Source organism: Sebastes umbrosus, chromosome 16, assembly GCF_015220745.1.
Source record: "Sebastes umbrosus isolate fSebUmb1 chromosome 16, fSebUmb1.pri, whole genome shotgun sequence".
In the NCBI taxonomy this organism is placed as follows: Eukaryota; Metazoa; Chordata; class Actinopteri; order Perciformes; family Sebastidae; genus Sebastes; species Sebastes umbrosus.
The window spans coordinates 24,580,695-24,607,066 of NC_051284.1; the positions used below are offsets into that span (position 1 = coordinate 24,580,695).

A 26,372-nucleotide genomic window follows, 5' to 3' on the forward strand; every position below is an offset into this window, starting at 1 on the left:
ATGTGCTGATTGGACATCGGGATGTGCATTTGAACTTGACCGAATTTACTGCACGGATCCGCGGCTCCTGCAAACACTGGCCTCATTAGAATAAAAATAATAAATAAAATATAACGGGGATTTATATAGTTGTGGCCTGTAAAAAGAGCCACAACCCCCTGGGTCATATTGCAGACTTCACTCTGCTGTAAAGACGTCTATAACTTTGCAATCGGAACGCATAGACAGAATGATAAATGCATGTGAGCGTGTTGGCCTGCTTGTGCGTGGATGTGCGTGGAAATGCGGTGGTGACATTAAACGCCTGCATGTGTGGCCCTATAATAAATTATTTTTTAAAAAGATAAAACGTTCTGGTTGTTGCTTGCAATTAATCTATTCAGCCTGTTAGACATTTTAGATTAATCACAACCGGCTGTCATCAATCTTGACTTCACCCCTAAGAGGAAATTAAACCCATCCTAGTTTATATGAATATACATATAGAGGCTTTTTTATGCACATTTCCACGAGTGCAACTGTGGCTCTGCTGTGTGCACATGGCTGAGAGTAACTTTAACTTTTAAAATTAAATATTATTAATTAAAAAAAACACAATATAATAATACTGGATATATTTTTGCAGCGTTATTCAGATTATGGGGCGCACATCAGCAGCCATTTAATGTCGACTACTGTACACCCATGTGGTGTAAAAAGGCCCTATAGGCGATAGTAGCTATACAGTATCCTATAGAAGCCTGAGAGCTTCCTATACACATGACGTGCACTCAACAAAAGGAAAGCTGATGCCCACATAGGAGGCTGTTTATGACAGAAAAATACAAATTTAGTGGTTTGAGGAAATGTGCACAAAATGTGCTGCATCATGAAAGTGAGTGAGAGCATCCCACTAATGCTATAAACTAATGTACAAGTTGTCCTTTTCTTTATCTTGCAGGAGAGCGGAGAGAAGAGGGATCATCTCTCATTTCTTTTTTTGTTGTTCCTTTGAGTTTATTTTCACCTCATCACCTACATCATCGCCCCATTATCACCCCCATAAGTCCCCCCCCATATAAGCCTCTCGACGATGCCGTCCAACACTGTCACCAACACCACTGCATTGAAAAGCTCAGACTACGGTGATTCACCTGGAAACAGAATGGTAAGAGAGAAACACGTGTGAAATGTATATTAAAGTGTGCCTCGGGTATCTCACGTCAGGTATTTATGGGACTCCTCTGAAGCTTGGCGTGTTGCTGAATGACTCGGGATTTCTCAACTTTATAGCTAGTGGGGTCAAAGAGTTCACTCGGTCATGTTTTGGCTTTTTGAATGACTTGAGCTAAGCTGATGATTAATATTAGATTTGAGTGTGCATCATTGTAAAATGCAATTTTTTTTGAAAGCCCTCAAACTCACCAGATTTAAAAGGAGATTAGTTTTATGCAGCAATGCTGTGGTACAGTGTGTCTTTTGTTTTTCCTAAAAAAAAAAAAAAGTATATGCATGCATGAGTGTGTGTGTTAGTGTTATTACCTTGATGTTACATTGATGGTGGTTTGTACAGTCATTTCAGGTCAAAGCCCATTAAAGCCTTTCCCAATTTTATGAATGGATTTAATCATTCAACTCACTGTCAAGCTAATGCCGTATTGATCTGTGCAATCTAAAGACTAACTGGAGTCGCATCAATTCCTCCCGTTTATCGAAGACATAGTCCGATTTCTACTGAAGAATCCAACAGCATGTGTAGTGCCGTGTCACCTTTCATGATGGAGACAGACTCATTATTGCAGTCAGTCTGTGCGTAACTGCAGCATCACTGGTGCTCCACGGAGGCAGCGATGGCAGCATCACTGAGGAGGCTGTGGCGAGATGCAGCTGTATTATGTGACATTCGCTGTTGTAATGGTGGTTGGTGACGTGGGCGTTGGCTGGTGTAGGTTGAGCTGGAGCTGGAATGGCTCTACCGCTTTTCTTTTTTTTTTTACTGGGGGGGATCTGTCCTCTTCCTCTACGTTCCCATTACACAGTACTGCCCTTAGTCCTGTTGCCTGGCAACAGACATTGCCTTAAATAACCGGCTACCCAGACGGAAATAGTGCAGAGATATTGACAATGAGTAGGGTTCACTCGAGGCAACAACAAATCATATTTCAGGCTTTTCTGTTGTTGTTTTTTCAGAAAATATTAGGGTGAAGCTGTGTGTGAAAATGGCGTGTTATTTCCACTCTGAGCTCTCGGGTTGGGAATTGGATGAACGGCGGCGTGGTGCATGTAGGCTGCTCCTGCAGAGATAGCCAAGCACCACTGAATTGTGTCATCCATGTAAGTGGTTCCCAAATGAGCCTGCACACCAGGCTGCATTCAAAACGTGCTATTATCTATGCAAATTCTGCCGCCCTGTAAGGAAAAAAACCAAAGCACCAGGCTCTCTATTAGTAATCACACAATGAACCGGCACCATCTGCAAAACACATGCTCTCACAAAAAGCATCGATATCTACATTTGAAACAACCTTTTAAAGGCTCGGCGGTAACCTCAGCATATTTATCCAGAAATTCACTGATGAATATTTTATGATGGCTTTTCCAGCATTATTTATCAATTATAACCCTTTGCCCATTAATCACAGCATCAGTTACTCTGATCACATCTATCTCTTTATGCAAATCAGTCTATCACCCTGAGACACTAATGGTTGATGGATTTATTCCATTTTAGCAGCAACAACTCTCAGGACGTAACACGGCCTGACCTTTGAAATTCCTGCCTGCCTGTGTTTATTAAAGTCCTCCATCTTTTAAATTATTTAAGAAGTAGAGTCTATAAGAGTCAGTGCGAGCTCGAGTCCAGTTTTAAAGCATATTTTATTGGTATTTTTGCCTCCACTGGACAGTTGATGGAAAAAAGAGCAGAAAGAGAAGGTGATGAGATGTCACAAAGGTCCCTGGTGGTGTTATAACGTATACTGTGACCCGTCAGATTGTGTGACCTGAGCAGGTATTTTTGCCATGTCAAAAGCTTTATTTTTCGTCGCTGTTAGTTGTGTCGTCTCTAGTTAGTTAGGTAGTTATGTTATTTATTATGTCATACACACACAAGTGCCAAATCCACATGGACTGTGGTAGATATACAGTATATGACTTCTTGCATGTTACATTACAAACAAGTAGCTTCCTGTCTTCTTTCCCAAATGCTACAGTATTTAGATATTTTAGATTACATATTTGGATAGCAGTTACAGATGCTAACCTCATAATATTTAGATAGAGTGACACATTTTGATAGCAGTGATATGTTACTCCAACCTGTCGAATGAGGCGTGTGAATGACATGATTATGCGCAAGGCAAAATGAGTTCTGCCGTTCTTGCTTTAGGTGTCATTTGTACACCACATACTCAGATTACAACACACAGGATTTTCAACCAGGAGACTGGTGATCGAGATCCTGGGGTTGTTTTGTAAGTTACGTTAGTGACGTGTTTTCCATACTGACATTACGTTGTTTCTGTACGTATTTAACTTCGTTATTTTAAGGCCAACCATGACCTAACTAAGTGGTTTTGTTGCCTAAACCTAAGAGTGTTTTTTTACCCCCTGCTGGTAGGCTACTGCAACTATATACACGTGTGTAATATTCACGTCTCGGCGAGGCTAAATGTGACATTGACACACTATCCTGTGCTGGACAGGGGGATCTATTACTCACTTTGCCATGATATCGGGTTGCAATATTTAATCAGTGATTTTTTTATATAGTAGACCCTCTAGCATCACAGATTCTGACGGATCACATATTTCAGTGCGACACCGTAATCTCACATTTTCCTGAGCAATTTACAGACTTTTCATCCATGCTGGCTTAAAATATGAGGTTCATTCTTGACCTTGGAAAGAGCAACTGGGGGAAAAAAATCTCACCTCAAGCCCCATTTAGTAGCTTTTGATCATATCACATGATCTTCATGAGCAGATGGAGTTTGCCAAAGGCTTAAAATCTAAAATGGACAAGATAAGTCCTTAAAGTGCTCAGAAAAAAAGGCAAAATGAACATCTACAATTCCACGACAACTGTGCAAACTCTATATGCTGCTGCTGATGAAGGAATTATTTGGCCAATGTTTGTCATTTTAGTTTGCTAATTTAATGTTCCGCCTCCGAAGAACGAGAGCCGCTCTGCTAGGCAGAGAGGGATACAGCGGGGGAACAACAACGTGTAGTCGGCATATTTTCAAATCTAACTTGGTGTGATAAGGCTTCATTTCGACCAAACCAGAGTTAGTGATTGTTGGAAAGACTAACCAAGACTGTTTTGGTGAGTTTTATTTGGTTTCAAGTATGAATGAAGTGTGTTTTACGATGCTACGCCGCTAGAACAGCTGATCTCCCAGCACACATACGCGAATATATCAGCAATCGCCAGTTGTTGGGCTGATAATGGCCGGTTGGAAAATTGTAATATATTGTCCAAACCTAATGGATTCATGTCTAAAATACACCAGTGATTGGTCTGTAGCCTGGATAGCACAGTGATTTTGTATCATGATAAGATGCAACATAAAGGCATGACTACACGAAAACGCGAAATACTCGCCAGCAAATATTATATGTCTAAGGCTTTTATTGTGAAAGTTAAGAACGAAAGGAGTGGATCTGGTCTGCGATACCATTGCCGTGGTTGAAAGGAGTAATAAAGTTTGCCGTCCTGGTTCGGACTACGGAGCCTCCATGTTATTGTTTCAAAAATATAGGCACAACTCAACCGGTTCCGTACAACATGATTGGTCTTTATTTGCAGTGCAAATGCTCAGAAAATCTACCTCATTCCGGGGGGAAAATTACATTGCTTTTTCGCCAACTAATATTCAGGAACTGTGCGAAAATACTCACAAAACAACAGTTAGAAAAAATATACTGACGTGCAAATTAATCATACAAAAAAAACATGCCCCCGGTATGTAAAGGCCTTAAGTCTTACACTCAAATGTAGTTATACATTTCAACTTGTTTCCAGGTAGTTTTGAGATAATGTTCTAAAGCAGGAAGAGTGTAGAGTGTTGTCACTGTAGTTTGCTTCTTATTGGAGGAATTAAAGGTGTTGCACCTGTTCCTGGTCTCCTCTACTTTTCTTCTGTAATTAAGTCAGTGAATTGTGCTGCTGTATTTAACACCATCCATTATGCAAAGACAAAGTCATCTTATAGTACTCTTCTGTCATGTTATCCCATGCCTAAATGACTGAGGTTATAATAAAAGTACTTGACAAGTCAGCAGAGGGACTCAGCAGCAGAATGCCTTACAGTGCGGAGAGCTCATTTATCTTTGAGGGAATCTCACATTCAACACTGAAGGAATTTAATAAGGACCCAGCCCTCCGCCCCCCACCGCAGCTGTCAGGAATGGCCTTGCAATCTCATTTGCATTCAGACCTGGTGCTGGTGGTCCTATTCAGTCAATATTGAAACTCAAAGCATCTACATTAGGATCATCTTTTCTCCCATCAACCCCAGGGGTACTTGGTGGTGGCGGACATGGGGCTTTGTTCACGGGGGGAAGACACTTTTATTAATCAAAGGGAAATTGCAGCAGGGTTAGGTGGGGGCCGGTCGACGTCTTTGTAACGGTGTCAAGAGGGGATTGTCTGTGGAAGGTCAGCGCTGCGTCCGTGGAGCTTTCACTTCAGCCCAGTTCAAAGGAACGTGCCATTCAATTTCTATCTGTCTCATTGTCCACTCAGCCAAAGACACTCAAGGACCCCCGCCAAATGTTCAAGTGTTTCAGTGTGGTGCAGTTTTGTGTGTGTCCTGCAGATCTAGTATCACTACTGGTGCATCTTTGGCTGAGGTGAAACCACCACTTAGCTTACTGTATATTCAAATACAGTCTTTCATTACCTGGAAAGATACGTATGTGTATCAAGGCCTGAAATGTAAATTTGACATTTCCGATTTGTAAATTTGACTTTCCAATTATTACAGTATACTGAGTTGACTTCTGTAAAGCATAATGCTCGAAATTAAGGCGTTATCTTTGATTCCAATTTAACTTTTGATCATCATATCAAGAAGGTAGTTCCGTCCTGTTTCTATCAACTTTAGATCATTTCTATCATTCTCTGACTTGGAGAAAGTTATTCATGTGTTTATTTTCTCAAGAATTGATAACTGTACTTCACTCTTTACCTGCCTAAACAACAAAGCATGTTCAAAGTCTACAAAATGCTGCAGCCAGACTGTTAACTGGATCAAACACATAACCCTCATTTTAGCCTCCCTGCATTGGCTTCCAGTTAACTTCTGGATTCATTTTAAGGTTTTACTCATTACTTTTAAAAGCCCTTCATGGTCGAGCCCCAGCATACATCTGTGAACTTTTATGCCCTTATATTCCTGCACGCAATCTCAGACTGTCCCCTAGACAGTTTGAGTCTAGACTTAAAACTAAAATTTTGCAACCTCGTTGATTTCTTTGAAATCGCTACTAAAAACTAATTTTTATAAACTTGTCTTTTTGTAATTTTGTTTGATGTGTTTCTTGTTATTTTTAATTATTGGTGAAGCACTTTGTAACCCTGTTTTGAAAGGTGCCGTACAAATAGAATAAGTCTACATCATGATGTGTTTTTTTTTTGTTGACAGGGTGAAAGCACAATATTGGACATGGACCTGAAGACCGAGGAGAAGTCGGCTAAAAGTAGTGCCTCTTGTAAAGTTGGCAAGCCTGGAAGAAAGCGCAAGCAGTTTCCAGTGAGTTTTGATCTTGCTTACTTGTTTTACAGTGATCTGTTTTCCAATATATTGGCTAAATATTGCTCAAAGTCAAGATTAGATATCAGCTACACTAGTCTTGAGCACAGCAAGTTTGTCCAGTAGTGCTTTTTGTCAAATAATTCCAATGTTGTCCTGCTATCAAAGAGTGAGTTAATGCCCTTAAGGAATTTCTAACCCTTAAAGAATTCCTCTAGCCAGGGTCTTAGTTTTAGTGTCCCATGCTGGTCCAACAGGGTTAAGGCTGGGGTTAGGCTCGATAAGACCTACTTCATACGTTTCATTCATGTCAAATGAAAGACAAAAAAACCCCACGTCCAGTCACATCTTAAGGCAGCTGTTCCAAATATTCACGCTCGTGAGGTGAAAATCCTGCTGTCAGGGAGAAGGGCGAGACGTGATTAATCTTTTAAATATGGGGATAAATGCACACATTTTTTGACAATCTTGGCTGGAAGGCCTTCATCATGTTGACAGAAATGAAAAAAGACAGCTTGAGAGAGAAGCATAGACTGTATATAAGAAGTGGACGTTGTCACCCATTGGTTTGTAAACTGCCATTTTAAAGCCTCGAGTTCGGCATTCTGGCCGTCGCCATGTTGATCTTTTGCAACCAGAAGTGACACAAGAGGGTGAAGCTAAGTACAAGCGAACGCTGTATGAGACATTTTTAGACGACCAAAAAGGTTATAATTAACTTTCAGGAACTGAAAACACACTATGAAAGGGTTAAAGTTGTAGACAAAAACACGGACAACTCCCAGACCGGACAACGCCGTGGTAGCAACCCGTCAATCACAAGGTAGCCACGCCTTAAAGCATCCCCTACTTTATGGTCTATTTGACTCTAAATGGGATCGTCATGTACTAAATGAACATCATGCTGTATTGAAGAAGAGTTGAAACTAGTGATTGAGACCATAAACTCATGTTTACAATGTTTACTGAGGTAATAAATCAAGTGAGAAGTAGGCTCATTTTCTCATAGACTTCTATACGATCAGACTTCTTTTTGCAACCAGAGGAGTCGCCCCCTGCTGGCTGTTAGAAAGAATGCAAGTTTAAGGCATTTCTGCATTGGCTTCACTTCTCACTTGTCCACTGGAAAGAAGTTCAAACCTCGATCACAGCTGGCCTATCACTGCATGAAGTGGGTGTGAATGTCAGATTACAGAAATTGTCAGACATGGGAGAGGCTGTTTGACCATCCGATGAGCACTTTGGTTGGAGGATAACTGTGTAGTATCCTTCAACAGACAAAGAGATAGAAATATATATATATATATATATATATATTTTTTTTTTACTGTATACTACATGAGTTACATAACAAACTGGAGCTGTTGGAGGTCATTTAAAGGTCTGGAAACAGGCTGCCCCTCCCCCACTTTCCGACATAGTAGTTACAGAGGCTGCATTTGTAACTTCATAACCTACAATCGGACATTCACACCCACTTCATGCAGCGACAGGCCAGGTGTTAGTCAGTATATAGTGTTAGTCAGCGTGCAGGCTCTGTCAAGCTCTCTTTTTTCATTCTTCTTCAAAATGAGCGCAATAGTGACTGCCTTTGTGGAGACACTGTCCAAAAGTATACGGTGTTATCTTGACTGGAACGATTATCACGTCTCCCCCATCTCGTCTCCCCCATCTCTATGACAGCAGACCTTTCACCACCACCATCAAGTGAGGCCTTTTGGAACAACTATAAACATATTTGCCGTATGACACTAGTTTGCGACATGATGGTCTAAATGCTAATTTAGAGGCTTTAAATAGTAAACAATCTTGCTGAAACACGGCAAATTTATGCAAAAATGCCATGTTTTTGTTGAAAGAATTAAAAAAATATTGATAAAACAAAGGTGTTGTTTCAGCTTACCACAGATACCACATGTACTACTTACTGTACTCATGCATAAACATCACACCAAACGTCTCCACCTTGTTTCACTACACCAACGCCATTTGTAATCTGTTTGTTGATGTCTTCTGCGGTTAAAAACCCTGATTTAATGATGACTCTTGGGTCTACATGTATCTGGGTATTTTTTTCCCTGAGATGTTATCATTTGCATAAATCTGTGCTTTAAAATCCTGTTAATTAATTCTCACAGTGTGATTCAACAAAACAGATTTACAGATATTGTATGGTAGGGAGGGATATGCCGGTGTGTGTATTAGAAGCAGCTGAGCGGTGCTACCAGTAACAGATAGAGAAAAGCTATACTCAGGGCGTCTTAGCGATTGTTTTCACAGCTGTGGGGGATTGACCACATCTGCCTGACAATCCAGACATTTAGGTGTTTCGTTGTTGTTATTCTTCTTCTCTGAATGAGTAAAAATGTACTTGAAACCTTGATATGCTGTCTATAGGGCATTTCTTCAGTTTGAATCCTGAATACACTCTGATATGGATTGAATGTTGCATTTTTTTGTCTTTGTGCTAATTATCAAATGTCAGCTGGTGTTATTATTCAGGGGGAAACTCGTTGTGAAAATGGAACACGGCAATGCAGATAATTCACACCGGACCCGATGTGCATAGTTGTCAATGCGAAAAAATGTGCATGCGGATATTCCGCATTCCTACACTGCATTTTAGCATCACACTGGTGAGAAAGAGAAATGGCTTTTAGTTTGTTTTTCAGTGCATCTGCTTCTCTCTTAATATGATGCCATTTTTCTCACTTGTAAAATTTGAATCATCCCAACCTTTTAATTACAGTATAACCAAATAGCGTGAAATTCATATGATAATGTGTAATTTCATCACATACTATAGTAACTCGCCAGCAGTCTCACAAATAAGGATAAAGGCTTGCAATTTTAAGAATTGAGAACACTCGTTTTAGCAATCCTTTGGGTCTTTACCAACTCCTGAGGGAAATATCTGGCTCTTTAGCTGCTAAATGCTCCATTATGTTCACCAGCTACTCGCTAACTTTGTTTGGTACTGAGCAGGTAGTGTACAGTGGGTTTATCAGAGCTTGTTTGGCAAATTGATGCGGCCTGAAATGACGCCGATGTGGCTGTAAAACCAAAACAACAACTGTTGGATGATAATTATCTGTGGGTTTGTCAATACAAGTGATGCCGTTCACGTTACACACAGTTATTTGATCCATTGATAATGTGAAAATATTAATTAGTGGAGCTTTAACGGCTTATTAATGTTATTATGCGTTAAACTTACTATGTGTGAGTTGTAATGCTGCAGCAGTAAGTTGGATTAGGTAGCCAGTGTTTTATTTTGACCTCTGTCCGCCTGTCTGAGCTGTCTGATTTACTCACTGTGACCTTTGACCTCTGGTAGGGGTCACGTGTAGTTCACTGGGTCACTAATCTGTGGCATAATTCTTTCAGCGACAGTGGTGTGCACTGTTTGTGTGTGTGTGTGTGTGTGTGTGTTTGATTTTCTGTTTTTGTCTGTTTGCCTAAACTCACACACACCACAGCCTCTTTTTCCAGTTATGAATTGAGTGAGAATATTAATAATGCCTGAGCTTGTGGATTTGTTGTTTTCATTCATCGCGTCAAACAGATTTAGTGGAGCGCCGCTGTTTGAGTGAGTGCAACTGTTTAACATTTACAGTTAATTTGTTCTCAACTGCTACAATGATGAAGTCATTTAGAGTTCTGCGGCCTGCGAGGAATGCTGAAAAAACAACTTTGGCTTGATGTAGCTTTGTTTCTCAACACACTACGACTTTCATTGAAGTTTATTTTACATCTCTGCATCGCATAATTTGCATTGCATTCATTTCACAGATGTTTTATGTGTCTCTGGGTCACACTAAAGCTACTTTTACATTGTGTTTTCTTAATCAATCAGCAAGAACGAGATTACATTTGACCCTTTGGCTTCTAGCACGGCATGTTGAGTGATCTTGTGTGTGTTAAATATCGTCTGCTGAAAGACAGATGCCTCCTGAGGCGTTGCTGTCGCCTGCCTTAAATGCAAACCGCTGTACCTACATCTACAGGAGATGAAAGCTTCGGCGCTGCTCTCATCAGTGTTGACAGTCTGATCTCACAAGACATGCTCTACTTTCTGCTCCCAGTAACCCAGTAATGGGATTGTCTGAGAAAGTGTGTTTTTATGGCTATTTTTAGGCAGGAACAGAGACACTATCACATTTCTTCAAACTCGTGTAGTTGAAATGAATCTTTTCAAGGTCTTCCAAGACAGCTGCTGCTTTTTTTAGGTAAGGCAAGGTGTCTGTCTCTGTAACTTAAACTGCAGCTTTAGACAGGTCAGCGCTCTTTGAATGCACTCCTCTGCACAGAATGAAATAGTTTAACTGGGCGTTACAAACTGGACGGAGAGAAAAACTTCTTTGTTGTCAAACAGCCAACATTCTTGACATATTTCCGTGCTGCTGTAATCGTGAATGCGCCACTATAGGAAGCTCAGTCGTGTACCTGATGAACTTTAATGTAATCCCTCCCTCACTTGCAAGTTAATAGCTGTACAGCAGATTTACTGGCACCGCTTTGAAGTTTACAACTCAAGTTTAACAGAGCTGAATAGGAAATGCCATAATTCACTGGCTAATAAGTGTAGAAGTTGAGCTACGTGTTTGATTCTGTCCTGATAGAGCTGAGGCAGTCTAAGGGATGAAATTAAGCTGATCTAATATGAAATGGATGAATGCTTTAATTCATATTTTGTGTCAAATAGCCCGTTTATCCAACACAGACTGCTTATCCTCACTCTGATAGTGTCAGCTGTTTTATTGTTGCTCACTGCGATGACCTTTTCTCAAGCGTGCCGGATGATTTGTTGTATTTCCTGAGAGGTTTTGTTTATTGCACAGCCAGCTACAGTATATCCAGTGATGTGGTGTAGCCGCTGACAGGCTCAACACTGTTGTACACCTCCAGAACATCAAATTGTAACATACTGCTCGAGCAATAACAATCTCTGAAGCTGATAGATTGCCAGGATGTTAACATTTCGACCTCCTCTTCCCCCCCGCCTGCAGGTCGAAAGCTGTGGCTCTCTCAAAGGCATTGTGGGCGTGGGCAACAGCTACACCGGAGTGGGTAGGCCGTCCATGGCACAGGTCCACAATGGAGACGTGGGCGGGCACAGAGACAGGACGTCCGACGCCTGCTTCCCCAAACAGGAGAAGAGGGAAGTGGAGAACGGGATCCCCAGAGACCCTCCCTTTTGCCGGGCAGAGGACAGCTCCCAGGGTCAGAGCCTGAGTCCGTCCCCAGAGAACGGATTCCTGTCCAGCCGGGAAGACCAGGACTCGGAGAAAGACAAGGACGACAGCCTGACGACGCCGTGCAAGAAACGAGGGAGGCGGAAACTGGAGCGCCCAACGAAATGTGAGTTTTTGGCTTTCGGCTCGTTTGGCTCGGCTATCTTTTGATCCAGCAGGGAAAGTCACGTGCATGTGGCTAGTACAAGATGTTGAGTAATGAACTGTAAATGGATGTCAGACTGTCACCGCCAGGATTAGTAACACTGAGGCTAAAAGTGTTGCATTCATGCTGCTGCAAGGAAGGAAAGGCACCAGTAAATATTAGGGCTGCAGTATAAATCAGAATCATAATGTTTATACTATTGATATTCATCTAATACTTATTATACTGAATGTTATGAATGCCATATTTCACTTCTTTTGAATGACTCGGTGTGGCGGACCAAATGCTTTCAACACGCATTTGTGCAAAGACCATGTGACCAAAATAAGATTTATGATGGAGAAACAGGCTGCTGCAATGGAAGAGAGAGAGAGAGAGAGAGAGAGAAATACTAAATAGATGATCTTTGAAATGTTGCAGCAAAAAGGAAAGTGGACCCCCCACGTCTGAAGGTGGAAATATTGTTTCACTTAATCACAATGTGTCATTTGAATAGAATAGAATAAAAACTTAAAAACACACACACACCACATTACAACAGCAATTACAATATGAATACTCTGAGTAATAGATTACAATTGATTCAAATTGAACAAAAACACCAAAGAAAAATGATTCTGTGCACAGTATGCCTTTTGATTGTAACTTTACCCAAAACTATTGAAGTAGTAATTAATCATTTGTTGCACTGAAACAACCAGCTGATTCATTGATTAGTCTGATAACAGAAAATTAGTCTGCAACTGCAACTGAAAATGTCACCCCAGGGCTTGAGGAAGCTGTGGTGGGAATTTCTCACAATGTTTTTAATTAATTATGTGAATTTTGTCAATAAGGGCGCCTGGGTTAGCTCAGTTGGTAGAGCGGGCGTCCATGTATTAAGGCTTGGTCCTGACCGCGGCGGCCCGGGTTCGAATCCGGCCTGTGGCCCTTTCCGCATCCACTCTCTCTCTCCCCCCTTTCAAGACTCTATCCACTGTCCTGTCATAAAAATGGAAAATGCCCCCAAAAAAATAACTTTTAAAAAAAAAAAAAAAAAAAAAAAAAAAAATGTTGTCAATAAGACAACATGAATGAAAGCATGACTTTGCTAAATGCAAGATAGGGAGCATTTCTATTGCCTCCGCACGGCTCGTAGCTAACAGTGCTAACAGCGCTAACAGTGAAACCAGAGGGTGGGTGCTACGCTTCTGCAACGGCGCCGTCGGGACGGCGTTATCAGCTGTTAACGGCCGTATGAGAGGAGTGCAGAGCGGCAGCACAAACATGCACTAAAAAGGCACGTGAGGATTACAACACACACAGAGAGAGAGTGACTTCATTCTCTGCTCAGGTAGACATTACTCCTCTATATCTTTACATAGCAAATAGTTGTTTGATGCTATATTATTGCTCTGGTTATTGTATAGAGCACCGTTAAAGATTAAATGACTAATGAAATGAAAATTATTATTATTATTTATTTTCTTAAAATAAGCATTTTAAAAGCAAACTGTACACAATTTAACTATAATGCATAACTTTTAATTGGGTTTTGGTCCTACAGAACTGAATCTGCACCAGCGTCAACGGTGCAGCAACAGATAACATCAGCATATAAAGATGATATAATTCAGCGGGGCACTATTATTGGGAGTGAGAGGTGCTGACAGGTAGTTTTTAGTCTGAGATGGAGATTAACCATATCACTTAGCCGCCCCTCCACTCTCTGGTTTTTAGTCCTATCTCTCTGTCTCTCAGCCACGTGTCTCTCTTGCTCCTCTCTCGGCCTCAGAGACACCGGCTATGACCTTGATGAGGAGTGCAGTAAATAAAGCCAGGGGAGGAGCGAGTCGTCTCCTGGCAACGAGCCTCTGTTGGGAGCTGGCAGGTCTCTGTTGTGGCCGCCTCCCCGTCGGGGGCCCTGCCAGGTGGATGGCGTTGTGCCCGGAACTCTTTACAAACTCAGTCTGCACTCTGTATTCACCTGATCTGGGCGTCCAGGATCTGTTACTTCACTTTGAAGCAGAAATCTGGGATAACCCTGTTAGCTTTTTGGTATAAATGGCTAAAAACTGGTTTTCCTAACAAGGTCTGTAACTCTGCTCCCTAATCTGTTTGCCTCTGATGCTGCTCAGCTTTAGTACGATACAGTGTTGAACACGGAGGGCATAACACAAATCTAAATTTCACACTTTTACCAAGATGATTCATCACAAATGTTTGATAACTACCATCAGGGTTCTTTAATGACGACAAGTCTGTTTTATATGATCCGCGTAAACATCCCGTTTTAAATATGCTAAACTGTTGAAGCGTCAACACTCTTCATGTTGCACCGGGCTTTGTTTTAAGTGAAGATGTAGAATTAAAGCAAGATGAGGCAGGAGAACGTGACTGGATGATGTTTTAGTTTTTAGGGGACAGATCACCAAAGCTGTTAAAGGGGCACTCCGCCTATTTAACATATGAGGATCATTACAGTACTAGTCAGCCTGTGAAAACATTTCTAAAGGCTCTGGCTTTGTCAAGTCTGAGAAAATAACAAGTATCGAGTACGGTCTAGACCTGCTCTATATAAAAAGCGTCTCGAGATAACTTCTGTTATGATTTGACGCTATATAAAAATAAATTGAATTGAACAAGTAGAGAGGATCTAACGCAAATATGGCATTCAGTTGCATTATGGGAAGTGGGAAGTGGGAAACATTCCCTCAACTCTCAGATACTCTCACACAAATCACCATCATACTGACTGTCAAACTTCTAGTATCCTCATCTCTCTAACTGAACTAGCATCTCTAAACACAGTGACACTCATAAAATAACTCCTAACATGTCACCCAGTTTGTACAATAGGCTGGTTTAAAATGTCAGTAACATTTATAGACACACAGGAAGTGTCTTTTTACATTTTAAACGGAAGCAAACAAAGAGCAGACTGCTTGGAAAAACAGACAGAGGAACTAAGTTGTCAGTATTCACAGTTTTAGCCACAAAACCAAAGAAAAGACTAGATTAGAGGTCTGTGCGGGGGTCTGCAGGTCCCTCAAGACCTGCAACAGATGTCAGTGAAATGCTTTTTTTTTTTCTTTCAAAGCTGCGGGCGGGCAGCGGCCATCACGTTGCCATGTGTGAACATAGTGCAGGATAGATAGTTTGCTGTTTGCAAGCCGCACACACAAATTTGCTGTTTGGCATCAGTTTGTGAGTAATATTTAATGCCTATGAGACGTTGAAACAACATTTGTAGGATCAAAATAATCTAAAGGATTAAGAAAGTAAAAGGCATACTGCACAGATTGCAGGTTAGTGAGCAGCAGGCTTGGTGCAAAGCATTAAGGGAGCAGACTGGAGCAGAAAAAGCAGCAGGAGGTACCACGTGCAATGTTTGAAATTTAGATCACATCAGCAAACCCACAGTACTGCTCAGAGTTTGATGCTGCATGATGTCCTGATTTACCTTAAATGCACTAAACAGGAACAATATACACGCAAGGAGATATTAATCCCGTTACTAAACAAGTTTGAATATGGGGAGTGTTTCATCTCAGAGAGGCGAGTCCTTGGTGGGGGGTCACTGTGGTGGATCGATAGTCCCCTAAACAGGGTTTCTGTTATCCATCTGGAGGGCACAGGAAGGATTTGAGCTCCGGCTGGAGTGGAACTGAGCTCCAGCAATACGAGAGCTGGAACCCGCTCAAACTGGCAAAGTATACTCTCTGTGGGCAACATTAGCCAGCTCCCCTCACAAACCCAATGACCTTGGCAGTCCGCGCCGCCTCACCGATTTGTTATATAGTCACTTATTCCCGATGAGGACCAGGAGACCAGGAGAGAGGGATGGAAAAAAAAAAGAGCAAGGGGTGGAGGGAGGAGCAGCTACACATGGAACCAACTTGAAGAGGCTGCTAAGAGAGCGGACTATTGTTTGGACAGGTCTGTAGGGTACTCCACCGACAAGCCGGTGTTGGTTGTTCAGAAAACATGCCATCAAAAGTTGTCCGTAGCCTCTCAGGGCTCAAGTGTTATGATAGTGTTCAGGCTTCGACTCAGCAGATAGTCGTGTTTACTCAGGCGGTGCCATCGTGCTAATTTAAGCCACAGCTGCTTGAATGATGTGTATCTAATCCACTGGTGTCACATCACCAGAGACTTTTACAAACACTTGCTTACACTGAAATTAAACATTGTGATAGTAATACAGGAGGTGCTAATTTTGGCTTCCTTGTCTATTTTTCTGCTGCTGCCGCGGGTGAAACTCTTTTCATGAATCATGAATCCTGACTCTGCTGTCTTAGTGTTTCAGTTGGGTGCTATCCATGCTCCCTGGCTAACCCCTCACTGCTCTGCTAAACACAGGAAAACAACGCTGTTAAACAATGAATAACATGCCCTTTGTTGTTGATGTGAACCTCCACATCTTAAATCTAACGCCAAGTTAATGGGAAATCCCAACTGGAGCTTTTATTGTGTTTAAGACATTTTTATTAGACTGCGGTTTCACTGCACATTTCAACAAGTATTTTCCGTGCTATTTTTGTCGATCTTTACCCCGCCGCTGCACCTCTCGCTTCTGGTTTAGCAACTTCCTCTCTACAGTATGTATGGGCAATTTCTTTCCTGTGGAAAATATTTGTCTTTCTAAGAAACTGCAGATAGTATTCAAGAGTTCTGAATCCTTACAATACATCAGTGTTTGAAGAAGTATTTAGATCCTTTACTTAAAAGTAGGAATACTGCAATTTAAAAATACTCCATTATTTGTTAAAGTTCTGAATGGAATATTTCACTGACGTAATCCTTTTTAAGTACAAGTGGCTGAATGTATTGAAGTGTCACAAGTAAAAGTACTTATTATCAGCACTTTGGTCAACTGCAGTTGTTTTTAAATGTGCTTTACAAATAATGTTTGACTTGACTTTGATTAGAGCTGAATCGATTAGGGACTGCAGAAATATACTACTAGATTATTATTATTATTATTAACATGTATGAAGCATTTTAATGCTATAACTGGTCATGGTGAAGCTAATTTTAACTACTTTTTATGCTGTTGGGTAGTTAAACCCATAACATTACAATACATTTTACAAGTTTTGTACAAATGATGTTGTATGGGTAATTATTCAATCATTTCCTAGGAGTATAGAACAAACAATGTCACCTCAAGGTCCATTTAGCAGCTGTTGTGGGGCTTTCAATCTTATCACATGATCTTTATCAGCAGATTGCGTTAGCCCAGGTGTCATGGTTGTATTAGGGACTACTCGTCCATGTTGTAACATGTTAAAGTGCTCTGAAAAATTGTAAATCTGAACATATATTTCCATGACACCTGGGTTAACTCCATCTGCCAAAACAGCTACTAAATGTGAGATTATCTTGTCAGCCCTTTTTTTTAGGAGAAATACCAGCTTCTATATTTCTCCACCCTCCAGTTGTACATAACTCAACTGCAGCAAGAATAGATAAGATATAACTTTATTTATCCCGAGGGAAACTGCTGTGCAGCAGTTGCCATACAAAGTGGGAAGAGTGAAAATATAAAGAGTGCAATATAAAAGTCTAAGATAACAATAAGGTGCAAATCAAAAATATATACAATCTATACAAAATCAGTATGGATCATAAAAATATGAACAGGTTAATGGGAGGGACCAGTCTAGGATGCATACAGATATATATGTACAGTATCAAAAGTATAGGTAGTGTAAGATTACATACACTATAATACAGAATGATCAACATTATGTCCATGATATTGCACTTAAAGGTGCAGTGTGAGGCAGGGTTTCCGCCAGAAAAGCTGTTAGGACCAGCGGTGACGGTGGTGGGGGATGGTGCTGAGCAAAATTCGGAGGAGCGGCTTGTCATAATGAGAATAGCGCTGGTCCACCTTTAACAGCCCACCTTAAGCGAGCCTGAGCCAAAGTTGTGGCTAACCCCCCTCAGTAAACAGACTGTGGCAAACACGGGAACTTGGCTTGTGTCTTGAGGAGTTGTAGCATTTCTTCACCGACAGCCTAAACCGTACATACACTGCACTGCTACGCTCACTGCTTTACTGTTATCTTCATACTCGCCGACATCAGTCGGTCACACATACACAAGCTCCCTCTCTTTGCCTCTTTCTCTCTGGCTGTACCGCACACCAACACTCGCTAACGTTAAGCACACAAACTACGAAGGTTCCTTAAAGGAGTTTGCTAGTTGTATGAAACATTTTAGTAAAAAACATCTATCTGGCCCTATCTAGAGCCAGTGTTTGGTTTGTCCGTTCTCCCTATGTAGATATAAACGGCTCATTCTAAGGTAATGAAAACACAACAATTTTTATTTTCAGGTGATTATACACTAAAGAAAACATACTTTTTAATATTACATTCCATTTCTGCCAATATTTCCCCCTAAATGCTACACGCTGCTCCTTTAATGTCCCATAATTGCACATTAGAGCCTCATGTCTTGATCCTGTTGAGGCTTTGGAGATTATATACGGTCCCAGAGTCACAGTCAAGTGAATCAGTACGTTGTTGCCTTTACGGCTCTGTGTCGGCGGCGAGGGAGGGGCAATGCTAATAGCAACCAGCTGTGTTTCTCATGAAGGGGGATATAAGGTCAGAAGTGTGACATTTGCCAAAGTAAACCTGGCCCGACTCCACACTCATCATAACCTGAGCAGCCACTCCAAATCCTCTGGGTTGCATCAAACCCTCACATGGTACCTGAACGCACAAGCTCCCGCGATCACACACGATTTAACACTCTGAGCGCGCTGAAGGAGTTTCCTCGAGCCAATATCTCTCAGGAGTTTTATTAATTTGACTTGGATTTGATCAAACATGCAGTTAATGGTATGATGTAGAGGGCGAGCTGAACAATTTTGGGTTACTAAATGTATCATGTGGTTTATTGATGAATGCGAGGCCACTTCAGTCTAATACAGATGCAAGGATAACCGATGTGGTCAATTTCCACTCTCCTATAAATGATTCAGGCCATCCATTGTGTCGCTGTCTTCTCTCTAGATGTGGAGCACAAGGAGGAGGACAGGCGTGATGCAGTCAAGACCGAGGTAAGATTTCTGCTCTGTTCTGTCTTTTTTCTCTGACTCTCAAAGGTGTCTTTCACACTTGCCAGGGCTGTAGCTTTCTTTTAGGGGTGAATCACCTTTCCTGTCACAAACTGTGAATCCTCTGCTTGCCAGCATGATAGATGGTGGCGGTGCAGCTTGAACAGAAGCAAAAGTGCTGTTCTTAACTTGAAAAGGGACAGTTTTTGTAGCAGAACTACTGACTATAACTGGATTCTCCACCTGACTCCAACATACTGGTATGTTATAAATACATCAATGCATCCAGAGTTGTCACAGCTATTTTCGTCTTGTGTCTTATGACTTACTCTTGACTGTAGGACAGGTTGTATGCTTCATGAGGGGAGGTTTACATGTTGTTTTGCATGGTTATAGCTGGGCAGGAATTGTTTCACATTTTGGGATATATGCTTATTTGTTTTTATGCCAAGAGTTAGATGAGAAGAATTTAGACAGTTAACTTAGCTTAGCATAAAGACTGGAAACAGGGGAGAACGACTAGCCTGGCTTTATCCAAAGATAGTCCAGGACATAATCCCCCTTTAAAGGAACGGTTCGACAATTTGGGAAATACGCTTATTTGCTTTCTGGCCAAGAGTTAGATGAGAAGATTGATGCCACTCTCATATCTGTCCGTTAGATATGAACCTGGAGCCTGTTGGCTTAGCTTCGCATAAAACTGGAAACTGGAGGGGGAAACAGCTAGCCTGGCTCTGACAAAGAGCCTTTCTCAAAATGTCCCCTACACCTTCTCCCTACCCACTTCCACTCTGTTTGCGCATTCACATGGAGGGTCCGCCATATTAAGTGTCATCCCAAACCAATTAGTAGGGAGCGGAAGTGAGTTATATAACCCTCCAATAGTGAGCCTCCATCGATGCCGACTTACTGGCCACGTGCAACGGCGTTTTGTGTTTGTCATGAAACACGCTCCGTACAAATGTAGTTTTGTGCGACTATCCGTACAAACATAAACTGTTCAAACTAAATAGACATTCAATGTTGTCGCACAGACGTTAACAACTTAAAGTTACATTGTATTTAGAATTAAATGTCTAGTCTAGAAAACGGTAAACGTGTTCATTTGATTATAAAGTGTTGTATATTTACAAGGACCAAGTAGCTCATAAGCATCAGTTTTAAAAACGAGAAGATGTTTACAAAAAAAGAAACAAAATGCCCCCACAGAAGCATGGGAGTAATTTAATTATTTTTACTTTTAGTTTCTCTGTATATTCTTTATACAGGGGACCTTTGCACATACCCTTCGCTTGATAAGAAACCATGGTTACGAAACGGTACAACAGTTTCCGTCGGAGAGAGGGAAGTTCGTCTCAAAGCTTGCCGCTGTATTTATACCCTACACCTCCTTAAAGAAGGGTGCTTCATTCATCTGTGAGTGTGACTACAAACACAGTTCACTCCGTCACAGAGTGGGAGTGGGGAGGGTCCGGTTTGAGAAAGGCCCAAAAACCTCCTACCAGCACCTCTTCTCATCTAACTCTCAGCAAGAAAAGTGAACAAGCGTATTTCATAAAATATCAAACTATTCCTTCAAGCTTGTTTCTGTGTATCGTTAAACTTTTTTCCCACTTACTCTCCCACAAAGAGCTTGCACTTATAGTAAACTGTATCTGCTCCATTGCTAGACTAGAAGCTTTGCATAGTCGCTCATCTTCAAGGTCCAGAAAAACTGAGTAGTTCTCTTGCCTTTGGACTTGTGAAAGAAATGGTACCTAATGGTGTATAGATTTGAAATATCAAATACACTTGGGAGCTTGTTGTATCAGTTGGTGCTGGTGACCTTGAGACTGTTGCCAGGGAGTTGTGATTAGACACTGTGGCATCACTTCTTGCTGCCTGACCAATCACAAGCTGATGGCACCATACGGCACACCAACATGTGTCTTCCTCTTTTTAGAAATCAGACAACCCCATTGCCTCAAACACAAATTAATCACCCAGAGTCTGTCTCATTTGACAGATCAGAAGCACAGATTTACAACAAATCTGGATGCTTCCTTATGAGAGAAAAATCAAAAACAAGTAGCTAACTTTTTTGTTTTTTAACACCTTAAACAGGGAGGTCGAGGCAGGAGGGGAGTTGGTTGGGAGATCAGCCTTCGTCAGAGGCCCATGCCCAGAATAACCTTCCAGGCTGGTGACCCTTATTACATTAGCAAGAGGACCAGAGAGGAGTGGCTGGCCAAGTGGAAGACGGAGGTGAGTACCCCAGCCACTGTAGATTACAGGGTCAGGTGTGGACTAAAGGTGCCAAAGATAGGGCTTGTGGTGCATTAACGGCCAAGTGTATTTGATGGGTCATTTGATATCTCATGAAGGTACCATTTATTTCAGTGGATTTCCAGGGCCTTTGGCTCAGTTAGCTCCTGCATTTCCTGACTTTGTTCTTGTCTATTGTAGCAGAGAAAAATGCCTCAACCTGATTCATGGTTCCCGGATGAAAATGTCGCTGTAAATGTAGATTTGCACCATTCTGACTGCTTTTTTTCCTCCCAATTTCATTGAGACTATTTCTTTGATGGGAAGTAGCATAGTAACCAATGTTGAGCAATAATAAAAAGTTAATTCTCGACCTCGGAAACAGTAGTTGACAGAACAATCTCATCACAAGTTCTATTTCAGTTACTGAACTTTGTTTTGTCAACTTTCCAAGGTCAAGAACACTAGAAGTCCTTTAGATATTCAGAGAAATTGAAATGTCTCTATGACAACTGAGTAAACTCCATCTACTCATGATGATCTTGTGATTTGATGTGAAGCTACCAAATTATGGACCTTGCTTTGTCAACAAACTGGTATTTTTTACTGCATTCAGAATGATCACACAGCACTTCTCAGCAAATGTGGTAACTTATCCAAGCTCTGATTTCTTTTTGGACCATTAAATGTACAGTGTGTAGAATTCGGCAGCATTTAGGAGTGTGGTTGCAGATTAAAACCAACTGAGTACCCCTCCGCTCACTCCTCCCTTTACAAGACTGCGTTAACGTGAGCCGCCGAGTGCAAAACCGTCATGCCATCCTTACCATAATAGCGTTACTTTAAGCTAAGCTCACACTACATGACTTTCTGTCTTGTAATCGGGAGTCTTGAAGTCATTGTGGTTTTCACACTACATGCCTGACCGGTGACACTACAAGATCTTTCACCAGGAGGAATCCCAGATGACATCTCCAAACTATGTTTTGTCACGAAAACACGCAAGAAATACACAATAAGTGGCTTCAAGCGCGAGACACATTGCTGATGTTGTTGTTGGCACATGTTTAGTTCCACACTCTTTTTGACTATTTATTCATCTAGGAGCAACAACAGCTTTGCTCCGTGTTACAAATGTAACAGATACAGTAAGTTCCTATTGTTACAGGCGACCCCTCCTCCCCTAGGTTTTCCCTCAACCCGTGTCCTTTGCTCTCATTGACTGTAGCTCGTGGCCGGAGTCCCTGACAGGTCCAGATATTTAGCCTGCTCGATATCTGGAATGTGTCTGCCTGCATTAGTGAGTGTCGGTGAGCCTCTTGGCTCACGTCTTTCAGCAGTTCACACATGATGCTCGAGTGCCGATGTGCGAGTGGGGAGTCAACGCCGATTTGCCTCTGATCTTCGGCTTTTGTCGGGGAGCTCCAAAAAACTGTTGGCGAGCAGAAAATCAGGGCTAAAGTCATGTAGTGTGAACTAGGCATTAGGAGCAACGGAAGTCAGACGGCATCTGGCGGTACCACGGTTTTGCACTCTGCGGCTCACGTTACCGCAGTTTCACAAGCGTGTTGGAGAACTACGGTGTAATAACGTGAAAGACTTGCTAGAGCCAGTGTTTGGTTTGTCCGTCCTGGGCTACTGTAAAAACATGGCGGTGCAAGATGGCGGACTCCGTGAAGAGGACCCGCTCCCTATGTAGATATGAAGGGCTCACTCTAAGCTAATGAAAACACAACAATTCTTAGCTTCAGGTGATTATACACTGAAGAAAACATAGTTACGAATATTATATTTAATTTCTACTAATAGATCCCCCAAAATGTTACACACTGTTCCTTTAACAGAAGCTCCTAATGCAGCATGATGTTAAATCCTATAAATATGAATAAGTTCCCGACATTGCCCATTACTTAGTCATATAAAATATGACTCCTGGTAGTAATGTGATGGAGTGCAACTTCATCTGTTACATAATGAGGAGTCTCCGTAGTATCAACATGGGGTCTTCCATTTCTTCTGCCTCCCCGCCCCCCTCCGCTCCACTCTGGAGAGGGCTCGGAGAGCGGCCATAAAAACGTCTCCAGGGAGGAAATATTGCCAAATTAGCAGGACATGCCGGGGTCCCACAAGTGAAATGTCGTAAAATACGAGGCAAGTAGGCAGTTCACGTTCACCAAACAGAGGTGGATTTTCTTGAACAAGTAGCTCTACAAAGCTGAGGTTTAAGGGGATTTGCAAGATGCAAATTCTATGTATGCCTGTTTTTCCCCTTTTTTTCATGTGGCGTAATGCAAGCTTTGATATAATTTGCACAAAGACTTATTTGTTTTGGCATCAAAGCTCTTTCCTGTGGAGTAATATGATGCATAGCTTTTAGTTTTAGTTCTGCTCTTGACACAGAGCTTTTGCATGTTTCTGCAGCAGGGAGGACATGGTGGCTGAAAGGGTTACTGCCGTCTTGCACTTCTCCAGGATCTCTCTCTTTTTTTTTTTCATGTGCCTTGTGTTACAGTGGACTTCTCCGTCTCTCCCTCTGTTTCCCTCCCCCATTCTTCTCCTGACCCCTCCCCCAGCTATGGAAATGAACTCTGTGCTATGGATATGAGGGTGAAGATGAGGTTTGCAGCAAATTTCCAGCCCTGCTTGCAAGACAGCCTCTTGGCTCGCTGCCAACATTTTGCAAGTCCTCTCTAGCCAACCAGAATTCCTGTCGGCAATCACCTGACCCTGAATTCCCAGACAAAGAAATGTTCATGCTTTCTTTTTTTAAGCGATCTCTTCTACCCTGAGAGTGGGGGTGAAAAAAACTCAAGCCCCACACTGGATTATGAGGGTTGCGCGCTGGTGTGTATGGGTATGTGCACTGCATTGTTTGTTTGATAACATGGAGGGATAGTGTGCATGTCTGATTAGCCTGCTTACAGCGAGGGGGGAATATGCTGACTTCAGGTATTTTCCACGAGAGTTGTCGTGGACCATCTGCTCTGCACGGCTTAAAGGGAAACCGTCTCTTTAAAAAGAGGAAGAGTGAGCTTTAGCCGTGTTTGGGAAAAAGTTGCTTGTATGAAAAAAGTTTTTTCCCGTGGGGGGAATACGTGCTGAAACTATTTCCTGTTTCATAGCAGCGCCTAGAAATGTCAGAGTGGCATCATTTTCTTTTTTAGGTCAGATATATTTACCTCAAGAATGCTGCTGTTTTGTGAGCCACCGTGATTTCACGTTACATAACATTTAACTGGGAAAAAGGTGAAGTTGTTGTGTAGGCCTCAAATCTCTTTCCTTCCTGTCATTGTGTACTTTGTTCTGTTTGACTCAGGTCACGGATTTACAATAAGAAGAGTTATTTGACAACTTGAAAAGATTTTAAAGGGCTTTTGGAGGAAGCCGAGCAGCCTCCTCAGGGAGCTTTTTTAACAACTCCACTTGTGGATTCATGGGGAATTCTGTTTATGTATTCATGGCTGACTCTGTAATATTCCTAATTATCTCTTAAAAGGACGCAATACAATGAGAACCAGATGGCCTATTTGGGTGTGACCCCCCAAGGCCACTCATGAAATACACAGCCTTTGTAGGGATCTGTACTAAAATCAGGCTAATGAATGCAGTGGCCACATCGCTGCACAACACAACCTGACACTTGTGCGTTTTCAGACTGTATTTTTTCAAGGTTTAGGATCAGCTTTTGCAGCATTCCTGGCATCTTGAGTTACCTACACCTGTCGTGACTTAAAGAAGTTTTTTACCATTTGTTCCCGCTCAGCAGATAAGCTTAGGTCTTTGCGCTGAAGACATATGTCACTGTATAATCCATCAAACAATTACACAAAACAGTCCCCGCTGCGCTTCTCCTGCCTGTTGCGCATGAGAGACTACTGCATTCAAAGGTCAAACTCTTTTGTGTCACTTCAAAGGCTCGCTGTCACGTTGTGTGAGGAAGTAATGTTCAGTGACAGTTTAGTTCATCTAACTTTTACCTTTAATCAGAGTCTGCAGAATGCTGGTTTGTTTTGATTCAATGGCACCTGAAATGCTACTTTAACATTTTTCTCTAATGTCTGATTTGTTTGATGCTTGTTGTCTTCGTCCCTGTATTACATGTGAGTTTTCAGGGCTTATGCATCACGGTGTTTCATCTCAACAACTGCACTTTTGACTCTTGAGACTAAGAACATTTCCCTCGTAATGTTGACAGCTTTATAATAGGCAGTTGTTGTCTTATAAATAACTGATGCTACGCTGTAAACGTGACCTTTTTGTTAACAAGCACAGCCAAGATTGGATACTAAAGTATCATCTGCACTCCCCAGAGACCAATATCTTCTCTTTTTTTCTGCCTCTCAGTGCACTCTGTCACCCCTTGAGCCCTCGGGGTATCATGCTGCACAGACCTCTAAGTCAGATTATCCCTTATTGTGCACCCAACATGTCTCCACACTCTGCCAGAGGCCTGTAGAGCGTCTGCTTTCACTCTATCCATAACAAAATCCACGCTTACGTCAGTACGGTAACTTACGTCAGTACGGTAACTTACGTTTGGTTTTCCATTGTATTCATATAGTTTTTCCTAAAGGGGAAAAAGTGTAGATGTGTTCACTGTGAGGTAGTTTAAACACATGTGCTCTGTAGGTCTGCTGTCATTTTTGGTATTTGTCTTCAGCGCGGCGTGACAGCGGATATAAGTGGTGGTATTTCTGAGCTGTCAGTGACGGGCAGGCGTGTGTAAATGATAAAGACAGCATTGTGTCTCTGCTACCTCCTTTACTATTTTCCCCTTTAGACTCGGAGGGCCTGTCTTGCTGGTGGAGCTGCACACACACTGTGAGGCCCCCAAAAGGGGGGCATTTACAACTGGGAAGAAGTCCAGAGACAAATATCTGGTTCTTATAGCCACTGTACTTTCTCTCCTCCCCCCACTGGCATTTCCAGCGTCATTT

At 41.8% G+C, this 26,372-nt stretch overlaps 1 protein-coding gene and 1 long non-coding RNA gene across 7 annotated transcripts in view; one reads left to right on the forward strand and one right to left on the reverse strand.

Moving 5' to 3' along the window:
• LOC119474306 overlaps positions 1-26,372 on the reverse strand; it is a 95,693-nt gene that overhangs the window by 42,195 nt on the left and 27,126 nt on the right. The gene's annotated exons all lie outside the window — the stretch shown is intronic.
• Positions 1-26,372, forward strand: part of LOC119474300 (DNA (cytosine-5)-methyltransferase 3A-like) — a 49,348-nt gene that overhangs the window by 310 nt on the left and 22,666 nt on the right. For 3 of the 5 annotated variants that reach the window (XM_037746248.1, XM_037746250.1, XM_037746249.1), the window contains exons 2-6: positions 941-1,147; positions 6,630-6,737; positions 11,747-12,098; positions 19,148-19,194; positions 21,295-21,435. In XM_037746248.1, the coding sequence (XP_037602176.1) occupies positions 1,073-1,147; positions 6,630-6,737; positions 11,747-12,098; positions 19,148-19,194; positions 21,295-21,435 (723 nt within the window). In that variant the 5' untranslated portion in view covers positions 941-1,072. The remainder of the gene's footprint in view (positions 1-940; positions 1,148-6,629; positions 6,738-11,746; positions 12,099-19,147; positions 19,195-21,294; positions 21,436-26,372) is intronic. The other 2 variants (XM_037746251.1, XM_037746252.1) reach the window with 1 other exon arrangement.